This window comes from Pongo abelii, chromosome 5, assembly GCF_028885655.2.
Source record: "Pongo abelii isolate AG06213 chromosome 5, NHGRI_mPonAbe1-v2.0_pri, whole genome shotgun sequence".
Lineage (NCBI taxonomy): Eukaryota > Metazoa > Chordata > Mammalia > Primates > Hominidae > Pongo > Pongo abelii.
This window is the reverse complement of record NC_071990.2, coordinates 112,845,001-112,865,571: the sequence shown is the minus strand read 5'-3', so window position 1 is coordinate 112,865,571 and position 20,571 is coordinate 112,845,001. Positions and strand designations below refer to the sequence as shown.

General features: G+C 43.3%; 1 protein-coding gene across 4 annotated transcripts in view; it reads left to right on the top strand.

Annotated features, from left to right (window-relative positions):
- FYN (FYN proto-oncogene, Src family tyrosine kinase) overlaps positions 1-20,571 on the top strand; it is a 224,225-nt gene that overhangs the window by 154,577 nt on the left and 49,077 nt on the right. For all 4 annotated transcript variants that reach the window (XM_009242159.4, XM_009242160.4, XM_002817256.6 and 1 more), the window contains 2 exons: positions 10,499-10,756; positions 16,140-16,236. In XM_009242159.4, coding sequence (XP_009240434.2) covers positions 10,510-10,756; positions 16,140-16,236 — 344 coding nt within the window. In that variant the 5' untranslated portion in view covers positions 10,499-10,509. The remainder of the gene's footprint in view (positions 1-10,498; positions 10,757-16,139; positions 16,237-20,571) is intronic.

Genomic DNA, 20,571 nt, shown 5'->3' with positions numbered 1-20,571 from the left:
CCCTCCCCCACCAATTGGCATTCAAAGAACAAAAGTGCTTTGTTTCATCCTCTCCACCTTCCTAGAGCCAAGCCCATGCGTGGTCTTCGTGACGTCACTCGCAGAGAGCTCCTACAGACACCTCAGGAATCAGATTGCCTTGGTTAGGTGCCAAGGTAGACTTGAGTGAGTACCATCATTCTGAGTTTAGTGGGTGTCCCCAAGTACCTAGGACGTGTGGCCCAAAGGTTCTCAAAACCCCACTAATCCAGCCACCCTACTCTTGGTTCGGTTATCCCAGATTCCACACTTGTCCCCTACAGGGTCCTCTGCATGTGGCTTTGCCTTTTTTGTGCCCTTAATTAGATTTCTATGGCTGCTCATTGGTGTGCACTCACTGCCCGCTCCCAGCACTGCCCCTCACTGCTTACTTTCCAGCACAGATTAGTTAAGAGCACACACTCAGCAGGCTCACTGTCCATTGGTACCTTTCACCCTTCACACCTTCTAGGAGTTGCCTCTCAACAGGCTTTGGAATCAGTCACTCTCTCCCTCTTAATTTTTCAGTTGACAAAGTATACTTCATCAATGTGTGGTTGTTTCAACTTACATACAAATTCAATCAGTAACTGATAATATTGAAGGGAACTTTCTTATAGAAAAATAAAGGTGATTTATTCTCATTATAAAAAAAGTACATTCTTGGTATAGACAAATCTGAGAAATAAAGACACGGAGAGCAAAGAAAGAACAGTTGCCCATAGTGTTATCATCTGCACACCACCATAATCTCAGCATGTTTCCTTCCAAAGAGTTCCTAGGCATTTGTTATATAGTTGCAATCATGTGATCCTTCCTAATATAACATGAACATTTTTCCATATTGCTGATAATTTCAGTAAATATAAGTTTTAATTTCTGCTTAACTTGTCTTTACGGGCATACCTTACAATTTACTTTAGCCATTGCCCTCATGCTAAACAACTAACAAGTTTTCTAATTTTTCAAATGATAAATAATACTTCATAGAACCTCTTCATGTCATTTTTTTAAAAGGCATGTCTTTAGCACACATTTACAGGTTAAAAGACATGCCACCCCCAACACCTTTTTTTTGAGACAGTCTCACGCTTTCACCCAGGCTGGAGTGCAGTGGCGCCATCTCAGCTCACTGCAAACCTCTGCCTTCCTGGTTCAAGCGATTCTCATGCCTCAGCCACCCAAGTAGCTAGGTTTACAGGTGCCTGCTACCACACCCATCTAATTTGTGTATTTTTAGTAGAGTTGGGATTTCACTGTGTTGGCTAGGCTGGTCTTGAACTCCTGGTCTCAAGTGATCCACCCACTTCAGCCTCCCAAAGTGCTGGAATTACAGGTGTGAGCCACCACACCTGGCCGAGTATGCCCATTTTTATGAATTTTTTATATTGCCAAATTGGTTTACCAAATGGTTTTACACTGATTTCTGGTCTTCTATCAGCAATCTAAGAGAGTCATAGTCATTTCAAGGAAACTTCATCACTATTGAGTATACTTATTTTTTTAATGTGTGAATTTAGAAGTGATACATAGTATCTCACTAATCTAAATTGTATTTCTCTGATTACTACCAAAGGCAGTATTCTCCCATATATTTCACAAATTGTTTTTCCTTTTTTTGTTGCCAATTTATGTTTCTGTTACCTAAACTTAGGGTTTCTCTTATCTGTATAAATTTCTTATATATTGAAATATTAATCCAAGAGAGTTGAAAACATATCTCCACAGAAAAACTTGAGCATGAATGTTTGTTGCAGTATTATTCATAAGAGCCAAAACGTAAAAACCCAAATGTCTATCAGTTGATGAATAGATAAACAACATCTGGTATATCCATACAGTAGAATATCTTTTAGCCATAAAAAGGAATGAAGTACTAATACATGTTACATGAATAAACCTGGAGAACATTATACCAAGCAAAGGAAGCCAATCACAAAAGGCCACATATGGTGTGACTCTGTTGATATGAAATGTCCAGAATAGGCAAATCCATAGAGACAGAAAGTAGGTTCATGGTTGCCAGGGGCTGGGGAGAGAAGGGAGTGGGTAGCGATTGCTTGATGGGCATGGGTTTCTTTCTGGAGCAATGAAAATGTTCTGGAATTAGATAATGGAAATGGTCTCCTTTGTAAATGTACTAAAAACCATTGGACTGTGTGCTTCAAGAGGGTGAATTTTATGGTGTATGAATTATATCTCAATTTAAATGAAATTTTAAAAATATTAACTACAGGGGGCTTTTCTATGGTCCAAAAAGGCTTGCGGGCAGGGGTGGAGCCTGAAAAAACTTTACAACCTGTGCTCTAATTCTTTCTGAAACCTTTGGCATAGATAGGGTTAAAACATATCATCCTTGTTTTCATCACCATTTCACTCTTGTCTTAACCCTGAGATCCAGAGCAAAATGAATTTAAGAAGAAAATGTTCTTCCTCTTTTCTTGGAGCCTTTCCATGGTTTGGTGTTAAAACCTCATTTGGCCATTTAGGTTTGGGACTGGTTCCAGCATTCAGTTGACTGCAGTCTTAAATCTCACCACTGGGGTCTGATGCTTCCATTTCTCTTTTATTGAGCGCTTTTGAATCTTCGGGCTCAAGAAATGCAAGGCTATGCAGAAAGGAAAGAACATGTTTGTTGCAGGGATGTGAGCAGCTTCCTCTCAGCCTGGGGGCCATTTGAACAAGAAAAGCCAGAGATGGGAACCCACAAAAATATTATAGGTGCCAGCAGTATGGCTTATTCTTAAAGTAACATGACATTTTAAGAGTGATTTATATTAGTTTGGTTCCCTTGCTGTGCGGTATGAGACAAGGTTGATCCTCTTCCCTCTCCAGAGAACCTTTGCAAAGTCATGCATAAATGATCGAATGGGTCCAACTCCACTTATTTCTGAAGCAAAGCTTGGGTTTGGTTTTTAAGTAGGCTCTGTTCTCCCATGATTGCATGTGGCTAGTGTCTGCATTGTGTATATTCCCACTTTTACATCTATCTTCTCACCTCAGAGACTGTAATATTTTAATACTTGCATTTGGCGAGGGGCTCTCCCTCACAGGCTTCACCAAGAGTAGAAAGCTGTTATTTTGTGCTTGGTGGAGGCATTATATGTGTATCTCAGTTTATGCAGTAAATATGTTCCAGAAAGTTTTGCCTGTAAAGCAAATCATATTTTAAGTGCAATAGGAAAGATGATTTTTATACCAAGGAAACCAGTGCCAACTCGTTCATGGTACTTATGAATACCCTTGCCATGACTAGGAAAGATGAGGAAATTAAGGGCTGCTTCAGTGTCATCGGCCCAAATAGTCATTAATATGCCAAACCACACGAAGGAAGATGGTGACTCACTGCACCTAGTACGGTCCAGCATCTCTACAGAATCCACTGTCTTGGGGGAATGGAATGTGAATTGGGGATGGAGGTGAGGCCTAGTCCCTGAAATCAGTGCCTCCGTTAGTAATGTGTATCAGTCCATTATCACACTGCTGTTAAGAAATACCCGAGACCGGGTAATTTATAAAGGAAAGAGGTTTAATTGACTTGCAGTTCTGCATTGCTGGGGAGGCCTCAGGAAACTTACAATTATGGCAGAAGGCAAAGGAGAAGCAGGCACCTTCTTCACAGGGCAGCAGGACGGAGTAAGTGCAAGCAGGGGAAATGCCAGATGCTTATAAAACCATCAGATCTCGTGAGAACTCACTCACGATCACGAGAACAGCATGGGGGAACTGCCCCCATAATTCGATTACCTCCACCTGGTCCTGCCCTTGACACATGGAGATTATAGGGATTACAATTTGAGGTGAGATTTGGGTGGGGACACAGAACCAAACCATATCATAATGTGTGAGGTATTGAGCTCTGTAGAACCAGTTCTTCCCTATAGGAGTTTTCCCTCAACACCTCCAGCCCTCACATCCACACCCTTGCATGGACTGGCCAGGATTCCATGGTCAGGAAACAGCTCTAGTATAGAGACTCTGTGTGTTGGCCATGGAATCAGGCTATCTGGTTTCAAATCCCATCTCTATGACTGACATAGCTGTGGACAAATTCCCCAACCCCTCTTTTCCTCCCTTGTAAAGTGTGGGGAAATAGTAATACCTGTGTTTTAGAGTTGTTACTAGATTTTAATGGGACAGCATTTTGCAGTGTCCAGCCTGCACCTAGGCTACAGGGAACACTGATTGGATATTGGTCATGACTGCTGAAATTGGAGCCATCATCCCCATGGTGCCCATCCCACCAAAACATGTATTAGTTTTCTGCTGCTGCGTAACAAAGTACTACAAACTTAGTGGCTTAAAACAACATCCATATGTTAGCTCACATTTCTGTCAGTCACAAGTCCAGGCACGGAGGGGATTCTCTGCTCAGCAAAACCAAAATCAAATGTTAGCTGATTATGTTGTTGTTTGAAGGCTTGACTAGGGAGGAGTCCATTTCCAGGTTCATTCAGGTTCTTGACCGAGCTGTTCTCAGCTCTGACCACCCATGTGTCTGGCCACACAGCCCCTTCATCTTTAAAGGCAGCTATGGAGAATCTCCCTCACAATGAAGGCCTCTCACACTTTTAATCTACTTTTCCAAGAACTGGCGTACCTTTCACGGGGTCACCTGATTTGGTCAGGTCCACCCAGGATGATCTCTCAAAGTCGGCTGTGCCAAATAACAACCCAATGATGGAGTGACTACCCCATCATTCATAAATCCTAGGGATTTGCAGGGCATGTACACCAGGAGTAGGAGTCCTGGGGGACAGCTCAGAATTCTCCCTACCACAATGTCATTTAGCAAGGCACATATTTTCACTCCCTTCCTCCAGTTGGCAGCAAAGAGAGGACTTTCCCACATTGGCAGAGTCCTGCATGCTTTTTTTCATAGCTGGGCTGGGGCCATTGGCTGAACCCAGCACCAGTGCTGAAAGTGGTTCATCCCTCAAGTATTAACATCTCCAGAGGGCCAACCCAGCAGTGACTTTTTCTTTGCTTCAGTACCTTGGGAAATGCTTGTGATCCCAAGAGTGGCCAGCATAGCCCTGCTTTCTGTCCAGCCTCCCCAGTCCTCCCTGGCCCTTCTGTCCCGTCTGTCCCCAGAAGGCAGCACTGCCTGCACTCTCTCATGGGGTGTCAGGATCATCTGATGCAGTATGCTACAGAGGAGAAAAGCCCCATTGTAAAGGATTGAAAGGTGCTGGGAACTTAGGAAATTGGGCGACAGGTTCTGTGGCCCAAACTCATTGCTACTGATGTGGTACTCAACTGTCTCTGAATGTCCTTCTGCTCCCAGTAATAACATGGGGAAAACTAAAGAAGGTTTTCCTAGGCTTTCAATGGATTAACTCTCTCCACTGAGAATGTAGCAAAAGTCCTCAAGTAGATTCTTATGGGTGTTTCTAATTTTGCGAGGATCAAGAGCCCTCTGCCATGACTCTTCTATCCTGAAGTCAAATAATTTCAGATGTGTCTCTGCCACATCTTATCCTTTTCCTAATGCTATTCCTGCTGACTGAAAAAGTGTGTTTGCTTGATAAGCTTCCAGTTTTTGCTTTTTTCCTAGAAAAGTGTGAAACCATGCAGTTGATCTGCAATTCAGCTTTAAATTCTTTTTTCAACTGCCCCCATCTCAGTGCTTGCATTTGGTTTCTAGGTTCTTAGTTCAGTTCCCTTCCTTGTTCTTATACTTCCATTATGATACCAGGAAACATGCCATCTCTAAGTATGGGCCAAATGTGGCTTTACCTGTCACTCTCCAAAGTCTGCTGGAGGCTGTCAGAAGCAGGGATTATGCCTAAGGGCTGTCACTTCTTCACACCCACCTAGGTTGGCTTCTGAGACAAAAGAGTGTACACTGCTGAAATTAAAGTTATTTGTTGTTGGTTTCACTTCCTCTTCCTGCCATTCCTCCTCTGCCTGCAAGTGTATGTGTCTCAAGAGAAAGTAATTTGCTTATGCAGAAGACTGCCAATGGCCTTTTTCCCATTTTGGTACCTAGCTCCTGCACACACCTGAAATCTTATCACACGTCCTGCAAGCTTATAACTTGGGCATACTGGCATTGCTTTATTGATTGTCACATGAGGAAATATGAATGTGTCTGTGTTTAATGTGCATCTTGTAGACTGGACTGTGGTCTGTCTACATCAGGAGGAGGGAGTGTATGTTCAACCAGACTAATCTTGGATCGAAGCACTCTGTGCCTGTGGTAGTAAAGGATTGAATCTATCCTTTAGGTCAGTTTCCGTCAGTCACTACAGGGCTATGTGAAGAACCATAGCTCCCATAGCATGGCAGCAGAAAGGGCTGTGATCTGTTGATAATGTCTGCCCTGCTTATGGGAGCAGGGTGCGGCGTTCCTTGAATCCTGTGTCTGGCAATTCTTCCCAGGTTGCTTAACACTATTGGCATATCTGTAAAGAACCACAGGACTAGGGAAATTTTAAGTAGATCAAGTTTTATTTGCATAGTAGAAACAGGGCCCCTCCCTTTGCAAAAGGATTGGAGAATAGAGGCTTCACAGCTGTAATCCAGACACCTTGATCACAGGCACGGGATCCAATTGGTGAAAATGCCTTTCACCGGTTTTTCTAGGCATGATAACTTGCAGAGGACTATAGCCATGAGTTCATGGCACGTGGTATTTTCCTGATCAGAGTAACTCCAGGGCTCCACATTCACGATGGCATCATTCAGTGTTTCCCAGTGCCCCAGAGATCTACAGCAAGTGAATTAGTACATTCTATGTCACGATGCACTTACAGTATTGGACGTAAAAGCCACAGCGCATAACTCTGCATAATAAAGGATACTTTTATTTTAGCATGAATGATCAAAAGTTTGCCTTGTAGCAAGGAGCCTGGGCACACTGAATACAGCTCATGTAGCATCTTCTGACTCTTCTGTCACGAAGCAGTTAGTCTGACTGCCCCACGGGGGAGGAAGAAGACCACAAGTTCCTACATAAATATTTTCATTGTGATTAACTTTTAATGACTTGAAACTGCATTTACTGATTTATTTTCACTTCTTCCTATGTGTCATTGAAGAGAAAAGAGTAAGCAAGATCTGTATAGAAACATTACTTAACTCAAAATGTCAAATGCATGAAGTGGTGACAGTGCTGTCTCTTCTATAAAGGAGGATTGTTTTCTCCAAAATGATTTTGATTATTTTTTAATTTATTTATGTAACTAATATTTATTGAGTGACTACTGTGTGCCAGGCACTGTTCTGGCCACGCAAGATGCAGCAGTTAAAAAAAACAAAAATTCCTGCCTTCAAGGAGCTGATGATTTTTCTTCTCTATTACTTCATAAAATTATAGATAAGCTGCTAGTTGCTTATTATAGTATATTTCTTTTTTAAAGTGGATTTTGAAAGATTATTTTTTCTTAGTTTGGTTAAATGTAGGATCCTGTTTTCATCAGGGTTCTGATATGGGGCTTATTTTGTTTTGCTGGAGTTGGAAGAGTGGTTTGCAATGAGTGTTCTCATTACTTCCAGGTTCTGTTTCTCTATCACAGTGCACAAGCTTCTAGAGAAAATCAGAGCACTTCATGTCGCTCTTTAAAACTGCCTACTTCTACCTAACATGCCTGTTCGCCTGAAGAAAGCATGCTGGGTTGCATGTTAATCACATCCATGTAAGGGAAACAGCTGTTAAACTGCTTCAAAGATGTAGATATAAATTCTTTCCTTTGTGTAAATCAGGATTTCTTGACCTTGACACTATTAACATTTGGGGCCAAGTAACTCTTGTTTGTAGGAGGCTGCCCTGTGCATTGCAGGAAGTTTTAGCGGCATTCTTGGCCTCTACCCAGTAGGTGTCAGGAGTATCCCTCCCCTCTGAGTGTGACAACCCAAAATGTCTCCAGACATTGCCCAATATGTCTCTTGTAGGGGAGTGGTAAAGTTACCCCCAGCTGAGAACCACTGGTGTAAGTGATGTGAGTCTGTGATTTGGGTCTCACATTCTCTAATTACAGTAGATTAGTGAAATTCCTGGAAAAAAAGAAAAAACATCTGGGACAAGAAGTGTTTTCTGTCTGGTCTTTGCAGAAATGTGGAGCAACTTTCCACCATGAAAGAGTTAATATTATATGAGCAAGTTATCAGTCTGATGAAGCAACATCAACAACAAATGATGAAATTCCTTTAGTACATCATGACTTGGAAATAGCTTGCATTTCCTATTGGAAACTTGTTAAAATCATATCCATTTACCATAAGTTACAAAGCATGTTGGACACAGTATACTGTAAGTTAATCTCAAATGATTTAGGAGTAAATGTGTTCCAGATTTGGTGAGCTCAGCTCAAGCAGTAGGCCTATCTTTTCCAAACATTTTCATTCTCAAGAACTGACATTCAATTCAATAAGTATTTATTGAAATGTGTAATATGAGAGAGCTTTAGAACAGTCTGATACTGCTCCCATCACCCAGTCCAGCAGAAAAGCAGTGCTCAGAAGAGTGCCCAGGGAGCACTCTTCTGATATGGCACCTCCTGCGTTGGTTTGCAAGATAGTATAGAAAAGCATGCCTTCTCCTTCGCCGCCTCAAGCCCTTCCCATCCTGTGCCAGCTGTGCCCTCCCCAGTGAATAAATGTTATTACACATGATGTCAAGTGTTTCTTAGTTGATTCTTTGGTCCCAAATGGGCTGGTTTGCGGTTTTGGCAGGGACCTCCACTGGCCTGTTCTACCTGACCCCTGTTGGCTTGATGGGGTATTGCAAGTCCAAAGGGGGACCATTTAACCAACTTGTATTTCTGAATCTTCTTCACTTCTCACACACATACCAGTAGATTTTAAAATGCAAGGTACACTGCTGATAAAAGTCACAGGAGAGGCCTGTCACGGTGGTTCATGCCTGTAATCCCAGCACTTTGGGAGGCCGAGGCGGGCAGATCACCTGAGGTCAGGAGTTCGAGACCAGCCTGGCCAACATGGTGAAACCCCATCTCTACTAAAAATACAAAAAATTAGCTGGGTGTGGTGGCAGGCACCTGTAATCCCAGCTACTTGTGAGGCTGAGGCAGAGGCTGTAGTGAGCCAAGATCGCACCACTGCACTCCAGCCTGGGCAGCAGAGTGGGACTCCATCTCTAAGTCACAGGAGGGATCGGCTTTGATACAGAGATAAAGAAAAGGTAAAAGAGAGACATAATAGGCTACAGAATCTTCACTCATCTGGTTGCTATTTATTGTTCCAGGCACTGGCAATGTAGCTGTGATGAAAACAGACAGGGTCCCGCTTTCCTGGAACTTGCAGTCCATTGGGCAACGAGACAAGTAGACAGGCCCTGTTTTAATATGGCGCCAAGGGTGCCAGAAGGAGGGAGATAGGGATGCCATGGGAGCACTTGGGAAAGCACAACCCAGCCTGGAACGGCAGGGCAGTCGGAGAACGCCTTGCAGAGGAAGCGGTGCCTTATTAACTAGGACATGGATACATCACATATCAAAGAGGAAGGGGAAAAAGTGTTCAAGGCTATGTTCCAAGGCCCGAAGCGGGTGGGGGAATGGAGTCTTTGAGGATCTGAGAAGTTGGGCATGTTTGAATAGGAGAGCTGAGACAGGAAGAGTGGGAAGTAAACAAGGAGGAGGAAATGAGGATGCTTCTCAGGATGCTGACTGGAGCAACTGGGACACTGGCGGTCCCATTTACTAAGATGAGGAGCCTGGGAGAAGAGGGTTTGAGGAGGGTGGGGTGGCAACAACTCGAGTTTTTAATCCGCCACTAACTCTATAACATGGGAGTGATTTTTTTTTTAATGTTTTTGAAAGATGTCAAAAGCTAATGGAAATTTGAAAAGTTAATTAGCAGCTTTAAGTGATTTCATTACTGTAGACTATCATGACATCCTGCAAATATACTCTGACCTCTTAGGTTCTGCCGATTTTATTTTTCATCCAGTAACTAGTTCTTAGTTTTGATACTTAGCATCATCTTAGTGCTTAAAATTGACCAGTTTTGTGCCTGAAGATGAGGTACCCATGACTTGATTGAAGGTTGTATTCTGGCTTATCCAACACTCCTTTGCCCTCTTCCTTAAATTTCCTGTGCCCTGATGGGAGTTTTTCTTCTAATGTTGCATAGACTCATTCTACAGAGCATGTATAATTTTTTTAGATGGCTAAAGAAAGGCAGAATTGGTAAATATGATTGGACCGTCTGTAGGCAGGTGTATGCTGTTACAGAATTTTACGAGGTACAGGCCTCATTCGAGGAAAGTTGCTGCATGGTGAACATTGTGCTCTGTGACGATGCTGTCATCCAGAACATATGGGGAACAAATGTGATTGTGGGGTCAAGGAACTGAACTTCCTCCTAACCATCCCCCCAGCCACTGCCTTTCCTCATGCCCCTCATAGGCCTGAAATAGCCAACAGTGAGCCTTGTCAATTACTCCTCGTTAACTGTAGAGCAACCCAGCAACTAGGGAGCATCCTAGCTTATGTGCCCCCTTTTTTGTCTTTGGCAGGAATTTAGATAATGGGCTGTGTGCAATGTAAGGATAAAGAAGCAACAAAACTGACGGAGGAGAGGGACGGCAGCCTGAACCAGAGCTCCGGGTACCGCTATGGCACAGACCCCACCCCTCAGCACTACCCCAGCTTCGGCGTGACCTCCATCCCCAACTACAACAACTTCCACGCAGCCGGGGGCCAAGGACTCACCGTCTTTGGAGGTGTGAACTCTTCGTCTCATACGGGGACCTTGCGTACGAGAGGAGGAACAGGTAAGCTCCCAAAGTCACAGAGCACGGAGAGGGGGCAGCTGCCCTTAAATCTTTTGGCAGTTGAACATCTGGGTTCCCATCACTTCCCTTTGACTAGGGGTTTCACATGTAAGTTTCTAATCTGTCTCCTCTACTAGATGAGGGGCTGTAAGAAAAGCCAGAGTTTGATGTACAAACAAAATGCTTGGCTACAGGGTTGCAAGGTGCCCCAAGTTGCTGCTTTCTGAGGATTCTGTATGGGTTAGTGAGCTACAACATTCTACTGAGGCACTGTAGGTCAATGACTCTCAGCCTCGCTTGGCTGGTTGGCACAGAAGAACTAGGGCAGCCTTTTCAAAACACGGATGCCTGAGCCATGTCCCAGTCTTTTGAATTAGAGGCTCCAGGACTGGGTCTGGGTGTGTGTATTTTGAGTTCTCTAGATATTAATGTACTCCCTCTTCCCACTCACTTCTTCCTAATCCTCAGCCTGCCTTTCTTTTTTTTTTTTTTCTTTTTTTGAAGTTTCCTTGTCTTTCATACCACAAGGCTGTATTCTGCTGCCATGTGTATTTGCTGACTTAGCTAATACTTTGTAAAATATCTGGCATACATTCTCAGACATATGTTTTCCAAAATATTTGTAAGTTATCTCATGCATCCTTAGTCGTCCAAATTTTCTCTGAGTATGTGAACCATGGTAACTAGATATTTCACATTATTTGTTCCAGAATTATTTTGTTTATTGCAAAAGTTTGAAAGAATTCAGCATCTCTCAGTTCATCTGGCAGCAGATGTCTTATATAAAAGTTTGAAAGAATCCAGTATCTCTCAGCCCATCTGGCAGCAGGTACCTTTTCACCTAGGGAGGAGGCACTACTAAGGCATTAGCAAGTTTTTTTTCCCTCTGCGCCCAACACACATCATACATCAGTGTAGTTGTATCAAGGAGCCTGACCCTGAGCCTTTGGACATTATCTACTTCTCTTCTGCTAGCATAGCACGCTCTGCCCAGTAGAAGTATTTATGTTCACCCTCATGCTGTGGTGACTCTAGCTTTCCTTTTAACCCAGGCCTTGCATGGGTTGAATATGTGCTAAGTACCTTTACCCATCCTTCCCACCTTCCCAAAGGTGCCTGAAAAGGAGAGACACTGACAAGCAGTCTAAGGCCATCTGTCTTCTGATGATGCAGGAGAAAAAAAGAGGCAAAAATGCACCCAACACAACCCCCATCCTTGTGCCTACCATGAGAAGCATGAGGGCTTTGCCAGCCCAGACTGTTAATTCTACTGACACAGCCATTTTCCTTGTTCATTCATTCACGCGTGCTGGATACGGACCCCTGTGTCTGCAGGTATCATTCATTAAAGTCACTAGAGAGGGCCACTTGTGTTGAGCATGTGGGTCTCCACTGTAGTCAAGAGCAGTCCTTGTCTAAGAGGCTACCTGATCCCTTATAAAATTTGAAAGTTAAAACACAGTACTCCCAAATGTTGGCAGATTTTTCTGCCTTGAGTTATTTGGTTTTAATATAATGCATGTCCTTTCTCCCAATACTGCCTTCAGTCCTGTAAGGCCAAGAACAATGTCTATGTTTCTCTGTAACCTCCTTTGATTCTCCCCTCAGTTCCCGGAACATGGAACATAAAAGCCCTCAGTGAGAACTTGTCAGCTGATGCAAGGAGAGAGTGGGGTGCTGGTCTTCATGTGCCTTGCCTTCCACACAGTGGAGCTGGCTTGGCTTCATTTTTAAATTGTTTTTAAAGAAGGGAATCTGGTCATGGAGTGTTAAATAAGAATAGGGCATGACCTTACGGGCACCCACATTTTTGTTTTAAGCCAATCTCTTTTCTTACCTTTCAAAGAAATCTAAGGAAAGAAGGAAAGTTGCCAAATGAGCCTTGCTTTGCATGGTCAGACCTCTGAATGCTAACTCTCCTGAGGAAAGTCCCACTTGGGATGGGGCAGAAAGACAAGCCCCACTCTTCTCTGTGGTCCTTGAATAGTGCCATGACACATTTCTTCCCTTGGAACTACCTACACAGCAAACTGGCAGCTTGGTAAAAAAGGTGGACCCTGGCTGGGTGCAGTAGCTCACGCCTGTAATCCCAGCACTTTGGAAGGCTGAGGTGGGTGGATCACTTGAGCGCAGGAGTTTGAGACCATCCTGGCCAACATGGCGAAACCCCGTCTCTACTAAAAATACAAAAAATTAGCCAGGCGTGGTGGCGGGCGCCTGTAATCCCAGCTACTCGGGAGGCTGAGGCAGGAGAAGTGCTTGAACCCGGGAGGCGGAGACTGCAGTGAGCCGAGATCACGCCATTGCACTCCAGCTTGGGCAACAAGAGTGAATCTCCATCTCAAAAAAAAAAAAAAAAAAAAAGTGAGCTCCCTGTCATGTCTTCTGTAGGTCATAGCGGGCACTCTGAAGTGCAGAGAGACCAGAATGAAAAGGCAGACTGCAGGGAACTACTATTAGTTATCAACTGCTGTATAACAAATTGCCACAAAACTTAGCAGCTTAAAACAAAACACATTTAATTTCTTTTTTTTTTCAATTTCAGATGTTTTTTATTCAGAGATTCTTAAAAGAAATAAAACAGAAAAGCTAACAATCTGATCAAACATACAGCTCAAAAATGTCTTTTGACGTTTAACAACAAGTCCTAGGAAAGAAAACTACAGAGTTATCTTGAATGGGGCAAATAAGTTACCACTGGCAAGTCTGTGGCACTAGTAAAACAAAAATAAAAAATTAAATCTCGGCCAGGCGCAGTGGCTTACACCTGTAATCCCAGCACTTTGGGAGGCCGAGGCAGGCAGATCACGATGTCAGGAGTTCAAGACCAGCCTGCCCAACATGACGAAACCCCATCTCTACTAAAAATACAAAAAATTAGCTGGGCGTAGTGGCGGGCACCTGTAATCTCAGCTACTCAGGAGGCTGAGGCAGGAGAATCACTTGAACCCGGGAGGCAGAGCTTGCAGTGAGCTGAGATTATGCCACTGCACTCCAGCCTGGGCGACAAGAGTGAAACTCCATCTCAAAAAAAAAAAAAAATTAACTCTCTTGATCGTATAGATATCTCTATATCTCTTTTTTTCAATCGGTACAAAAGATCTTTCTTCATAAATTTTTTTTTATAATTTAAGGGCTATCTAATATATGATGTTTAACTAATTTTTTTTTTAATGTACAGAGGTTATGTTTCCCAAGTCTTACCCAGACAAGTATGGCACTTAGTTAGACATTTCTGGCAGCAGATTTCCCCTCCCCTCTAACCAAACTATCAAATTTCTGTCTTAACTAATGCAGAAATATCAAGTAGTGAGAGACCCAGGTTTATAACTGTACTAGGTACACAGAGGGTGCTGCGTTCAGCCTGGACTTTCACAAAGCAGTAATATGCCAGGGAGCATAGAACCAGTGATATCACAACTTTTAAAAAATAAAACAAAAACAAATTTATCTTACGACTACGTAATTTTCACTAGAATCTACACTTCTTAGAGCAGCAAGGAAACTATGAAATGTCACTGACATTTATCATCAAATACAAGCATAAAATGTAAGAACTAAAAAATACTCAAAAGAAATAACTGCTTAGCCCTAGCTTCTGAGCTAGGAGGATTTGGTCTGTGGAAACAGGGAGGGCCAGCAACCTGTCCCAGCACAAAAGAAAATAGACTCTGAGATAGATAACTGATCATACACAGCTGACCAGACAAGTACACAGTTTTGGAAGGCAACTTAATTTACCATTGCTTTTAAGACATATGCAATTGCCTTAATAAAAGAGCTTTAATAACAGTGAATTATCTTATATGTACTAAAGTAGAAATAACTGTGTATTTATGAATCAGGAATTTCATAGTTTCAAAATTGGTTTTCTTTACACTTGAACACTTGTAGTGATGACATGAAGTGTGGCACCGCTTGGATCCAAATCTTCCTTCATGCTTTTTTGTTTGTGTGTGTTCATACATCAATTAAAATTATAAAACCTAAATTTACAGTTTATAATCAGGGTCAGGAATCTGCAAATGGTTAGTTGGGTCCTTCAGAAACTCTCACAGGTTGTAATCAAGGTGTGTTGGCTGGGCTATAGTCATCTCACAGTTTAGCTGAGAATGATCTGCTTCCAAACTCATGTAGTGCTGGCAGGATTCGGTGCCTCGCTGGCTGTTGGCCAGAGGCCACCCTCAGTTCTTGGTCACGTGGGCCTCACCAGCATGGCGCCTTGCTTTATCAAAGTACACAAGCTGAAGTGGCAATAGAGAGAGTCTGCTAGAAAGACGGAAGTCACCATCTTTTGAAGCCTAGTCACTTAAGGGACTGCACATTCTGTTGAGTAGAAGCAAGTCGTTAGATCCAGCCCACACTGAAGGGGAGGGGCTTGCACGAGACATGAATACTAGGAGGCAGGAGTCACTGGGGACTATGCTAGAGTTATGCCTATTGGGTTGGGCACGGTAGGTCACACCTATAATCCCAGCACTTTGGAAGGCCAAGCCAGGAGGATCACTTGCGCCCAGGAATTCGAGACCAGCCTGGGCAACATAGTGAGACCCCCGTCTCTATTAAAAAAAAAAAAAGAATTATGCCTAATTATATGGAGGAAATCCTAGGCCAAATGACACTGGATATTCTCTGCTGCTGCTAGCAAACTTCTGCAAAGCAGGAAGGGCCTCTCTAGAGAGTCAGCCAGATGAGAGGACATAGGGTGGGTGTGAGGAAGAGTGAGTGCTACAAGACAGTGTGAGGAGAGGTGAGTTCAAGGTAGAAGGAGGACAAGGGAGAGGGTTCCATTTTCAGCAGTGGGGCTGAGCAGCACAAAACTGCAAAATCAACTGCAGATGCCAGGGCAGTACATCCTCTAATTGGGGTGAATATTACAGAAACGGTCTTCTCTAAATTTCCCCAAGCTACAGGAGGCATTTCCTATTACGTTCTATGTTACTGTTTTACTGGGAGAAAGGGTGGTGCATTTTACCCAGAACCTAACATAAGCTCCAAGTGGAGGAGAAGATATGACCAGCAAAGGATGTCAGTAACTGCTGCAGAGCCCTGCAAACCTGAACCCTGATGCTGACGCTGCCCTTTTGTTTGGGATGCGATTTTAATATCTCCCTGCTCCTCAGCCCTCATTAAAAGCTATTACAGAAAGAAGCCCTTCAGGTCTAGGTCTCTATCAGATACAGTAAGGCTTCCCCTACAAAGATCAAGGCGTAAACACAGCCCTGTGACTGTGGTTTTGACACATTAATTACAACACTTCATCACGTTATTAGTGCTGGCTAGATGTAGATTGTGAGAATGAGATTTTAGTGAAGATTTAATTTCTTGGAATTAATTTCCCCTTGTATAATAATCTCCCTTCTTGTGAATTTCTTTTCTGCAGGAGTGACACTCTTTGTGGCCCTTTATGACTATGAAGCACGGACAGAAGATGACCTGAGTTTTCACAAAGGAGAAAAATTTCAAATATTGAACAGCTCGTAAGTTTGGAGAGGGAGGAGAAGCATGTATATACCTTTCAGGTTGGGAAGGGGCCTTGCATTTCTGGTCTGCACCTCTTCAGATGTCTGAAATGCTAAAAGAACATTTGCTAAATTCACTGGTTTACAACAATATACTTTGAGAAAAAGAAGAGTCAGTGACACAGTGCAGTATTTTATGGCACTGTGTGTCCAAGGAGATTTTCAGAGAGTACCAAAAATACTAGCACAGTCCATGTTTATTGGTTTTGGTTTAGGTTTAAAGGTTGTAAAATCACCAGCATCGCTCTCCACAGCCCTGAGTGTTTCTACAAACCTACAGTTTCAAGTGATTGGCACAAGCCTTGGCTACCCACGTTTCATGCTCTCTGCCTTGAGATTTTCTTCACATTTCAGATGTTACACTAGCTAAGCCCTCACTTGAGGCTTGCAACAAGTTCTTTGTTTTATAAACTGCTAAACATTTCGTTGGTGAAGCCTGTGGAGGCGTTTCTCTGTAATGAAAATTTGGGAGTGACTGGAATCTTTTGGAGCTAGAAGGAGAAGTGATTTCACCCACTCATGAATGAATATGCTGCATGGTTGTTTAACGTTGGCCAGGAGGAACAACAGTTAAACAGGCAGTGGGGAGATTTTAAGAGTGAGGATCACTCACTTTTCAAATCCTACATTCAGTACCTCCATAAGAAGAGTAAACACGGGTCAGATTTTCTTATGGTTCATAAATACTGCCTCTATTAGACTGAGGCAGTGTGCGTGGATGAGGCCCTTCAGAAAAAATCTAGGCTCTGAAGAAATTGTGGGGGGGGTGGGGTTCCACATCAGCAAGCCAGGCATCTCCAGTGTCCCTGTGAGTGCTCCCGGTGGTTGGGAAAGAATGCCACCCAGGGGCTGAGGGGCACACCAGGAAGTTCTTCTATGCCACCAAGTCTGGTTGCTTCTCCTCTGCTCTCTGAGCAAACCAGATTCCATGTTGGCAGAAGGACTTGGAGCCGGGCTCCTCAGCTTTCCCAGAAGGATATGCCAGAGGGAGTAAGAGGCAGCCCTAGTCATACTGCACATCCCAGGAAAGAGGAGTGCTGGTTGCCACAGGGACCTCCTTCAGGCCTGAAAACTGCCTCCTTGGAAAGCCCACCCTTCCCTGAATGCCCCCTGGCTCACAGAACCGTGCAGTGAGAACATGCCGCTTTTCAACAGCAAGAACTGAATACCGCCATAAAGGGCCGATGACTCTCTTCGAGACATCAGAAGGCACAGTCTGCATAGCCACAGGGTTTTCAAACATATATTAGGATTGTCATCATTAACAAAGGTGTGGGGTGGTGTTTTTTTTAACTTTTTGTTGGAGCACATGCAGAAAAGTGCACGTATCAAAAGTACACAGTGATGTTGCACAACAGTGCGAACGTACTAACTGCCGCTCAACTGGACACTTAAAAATGATTAAAATGATAAATTTTATGTTGCCTGTACTTTACCACAATTTTCAAAAAGTATACAGTTTGCTGAATTTTCACAAGCTGAACATGCCTGTGCAGCCACCAACCAGGTCAAGAAGAGTGTTACCTGCCCCACCAGGAGTCCTCCTCCTGTAGCCACAGGAAGTTTTTAAAAAATAATAAACAGCTACCATTCACTGAAGGCTCCTGATGTACCAGCCATGAGCTAAGTTACAAACATTCTTATGCATTCTTCCACTACTGTCTGAGGTATGCATCGACGTCATCGTTTGACATCTGAGGAGCCAGAGGCCCAGATTAGGAAACTGCCCCAGAGCACAGAGCTGGCAGGTGACAGAGCCCAGGGCGAGGTGCAGGGAGGCATCCTGAGAACAGTGTCAGGTTTGATCTGGGAAAGGCCCAGATACTTTATCAAAGGGGAGGGGACCCTTCAAGTGACAAGAAGGTTTGGAGAGTTGGCTGGGGCTGAGGAGGAGGGGATTGGGCTTTGATCTCTCTGGGTATACCTCCTTGCTGTTATTTTGCTGCTTGTTGGAGTCCATTAACTTTGAATTCTGAAATCCTCTGCCCCTTAGCCTCCCCTACATGCCAAGGTTGATTAGAAATTTCAAGACTGTTTGTAAACTTTCAACTGCAAGAACCAAGGAATAGTAGGAGCGCAGACCCAGCTCTCGGGAGGCTTTGTCCACGCTGCACATGCATCTGTGCATTAGGCTGGAGGGCGTTGGAAAGTCAGTCCCTGCCAATGTCAGCCCCATGGCTTCTTCCTTTGTTAATCTGGAAAGGATCTGCAATGTCACCAAATTGAAATTTTAGAGAAACACTTAAGGAGGATCCAATCCGTCTCAATCTCTATTTTGTGACTTCCATGCACGGCCTTTGATGTTTACAGGGTCCTTTGAGCCTCCAACCCTGTTCTTGCAGAGGAAAATATTACAAAGGTTCTCTTCCTCTTAATATTCTTCCTTTCTGCCAGTGGAATTCCGTATCAGTGGAATTTTAAAATTCCCTTTCTCAAGGTTATAGAAAAGAAAAATAGAGTTTGTGTAACAAGACAATATCCTGAAGTCAAGGGTAATAACAGGGAAGAGAAAATCGTGAAGGAAAAACAAAGCAATAATACGGAAGCAGATGGCACGCGGCTGCTCCCCTCCCCCATCCTCTCCCGCCTCTGGCTCTGGTCCTCAGAGGAGAGGGAGGAATGGGGCTCTGTTCTGCCAGGGCAGCTGCCACACCTCCTAGTGTGTGTCCTCCCGCTCCCTTCCCTGGTGGGAGCCCTGGTGGTGCTAGAGGCTGGCTTTGTTAAAGTACAGCATACACCATGGGATGTGCATGTGTGTATGTACCCAGAGGCGGTGTTCCTGCTACACAGCAAGGGGCAAAGGTGCTTCATTGACCTGTTGTAAGTGCTCAGTGTCATGTATTAGGACATTATTAAATTTGAACCCCTTTTGCAAAGTATTTAAGTTCATCCATTTTATTTCTTGTTTTCACATTTCAAGACTAGTCGTGAACATCTAGGAACAGTGACTCTTTAAAATGTAATACATGTTTTACACAGAGTGGAGTATTGGTCACAGCTGAGGGCAGGTTTGTTGTTTTTTTTTTCTATTGTGATAAAAAGAAATCCTGCTTTAGAGCCCCACCCAAGCATTTGATAAAATTGTTACCGACATAAAATGCTACACTACTGAGCAGATCAAGGCTGACTTCTGTTGGCAAATAACTACTCCCTGGCTCCAAGGCTCTAGGGCTCTCAGCTCCCGGGCCCACAAGCCTACGAGCAACTTTGGGGTTTGGGGGTAGACTCTTTTCTTGGTGTGGGGTGTGGTGGGGGCACAGAATCTTTTAGCAGGAACAGAGACAGCTGTTATAAAACCTTAAAAGCCATTCTAAACCAGCACCAGGCTTTAAATCATATATTTGAATTAGAGCAAGATAACAAAGAATATCTCACCAAGTATAAATTAAAGAAAAATCTGAACTATAAGAACAGTTTAAAGAAATTCAGCTTTAGCAATGCTAATGACCCACAGTAACTCAAGAAATAAAAGATAACATAGTAGAGATCCTATTTTCCTAAATCAACGTGAATATAGAGTATATCTATTTATAGGTGAATTGGTGCTTCTAGTGTATAAAAAAGATGACTTATTCACTTGCTCCACGGCTCTCAATGAATATTTTGAGTCTGTACCAGCCTCTCTGGGCTCAACATGTGAGGTTTACTACATAATAAACATTGAATCTTTGTCACTTTATGTCTCCTTTGATGAAGAAGATGACCCTGGAAAGCCTAGAAAAAGAGAAATCGAGGATTTTATCTTTCTCACGAGTAGCTGAAAACCCTTGTGAGATTAATAGGGTCAAGTGAGAAAATCATGAATTCCTGATTCATGACTTCAGAATGAGCTGATAATTGCATTCTGATCTGTGCTACACTATTTAGGTGCCTAGACCAAAATGAGATAGTTAATGCTAGACTTGAATTGGAAATGACTTCATTAATGCCAGATCACCTGAATAAGACTGGGCTTGTCCCAACCTGTAGCAAAATGTATTGGCTTCCCGCCCCCATTGACAGTCTCAGATACCCTAAAATTGATGCTGGCCATTTTTTTTCTTAATTTAATTCAATTAGAACTAACTTGATGAAGGTTATCTTGCATTAAAAAACAATAAGCCTCTGCTACAAGCACTTAATTTTTTCCTCGCCATTTTGGAGCATTTCCCAGGCTGGGCGGGAGAGGGTGGAGGGGGAAGAGCTGGGTATTGTTATTTTTAATGATGAAATGTCTCCATCTAGTGGAACTTCAGAGCAGTAAACGTTGTCACTATATTAAAGTGAAGATTATGTCTCCAAAGCCATTTCCTT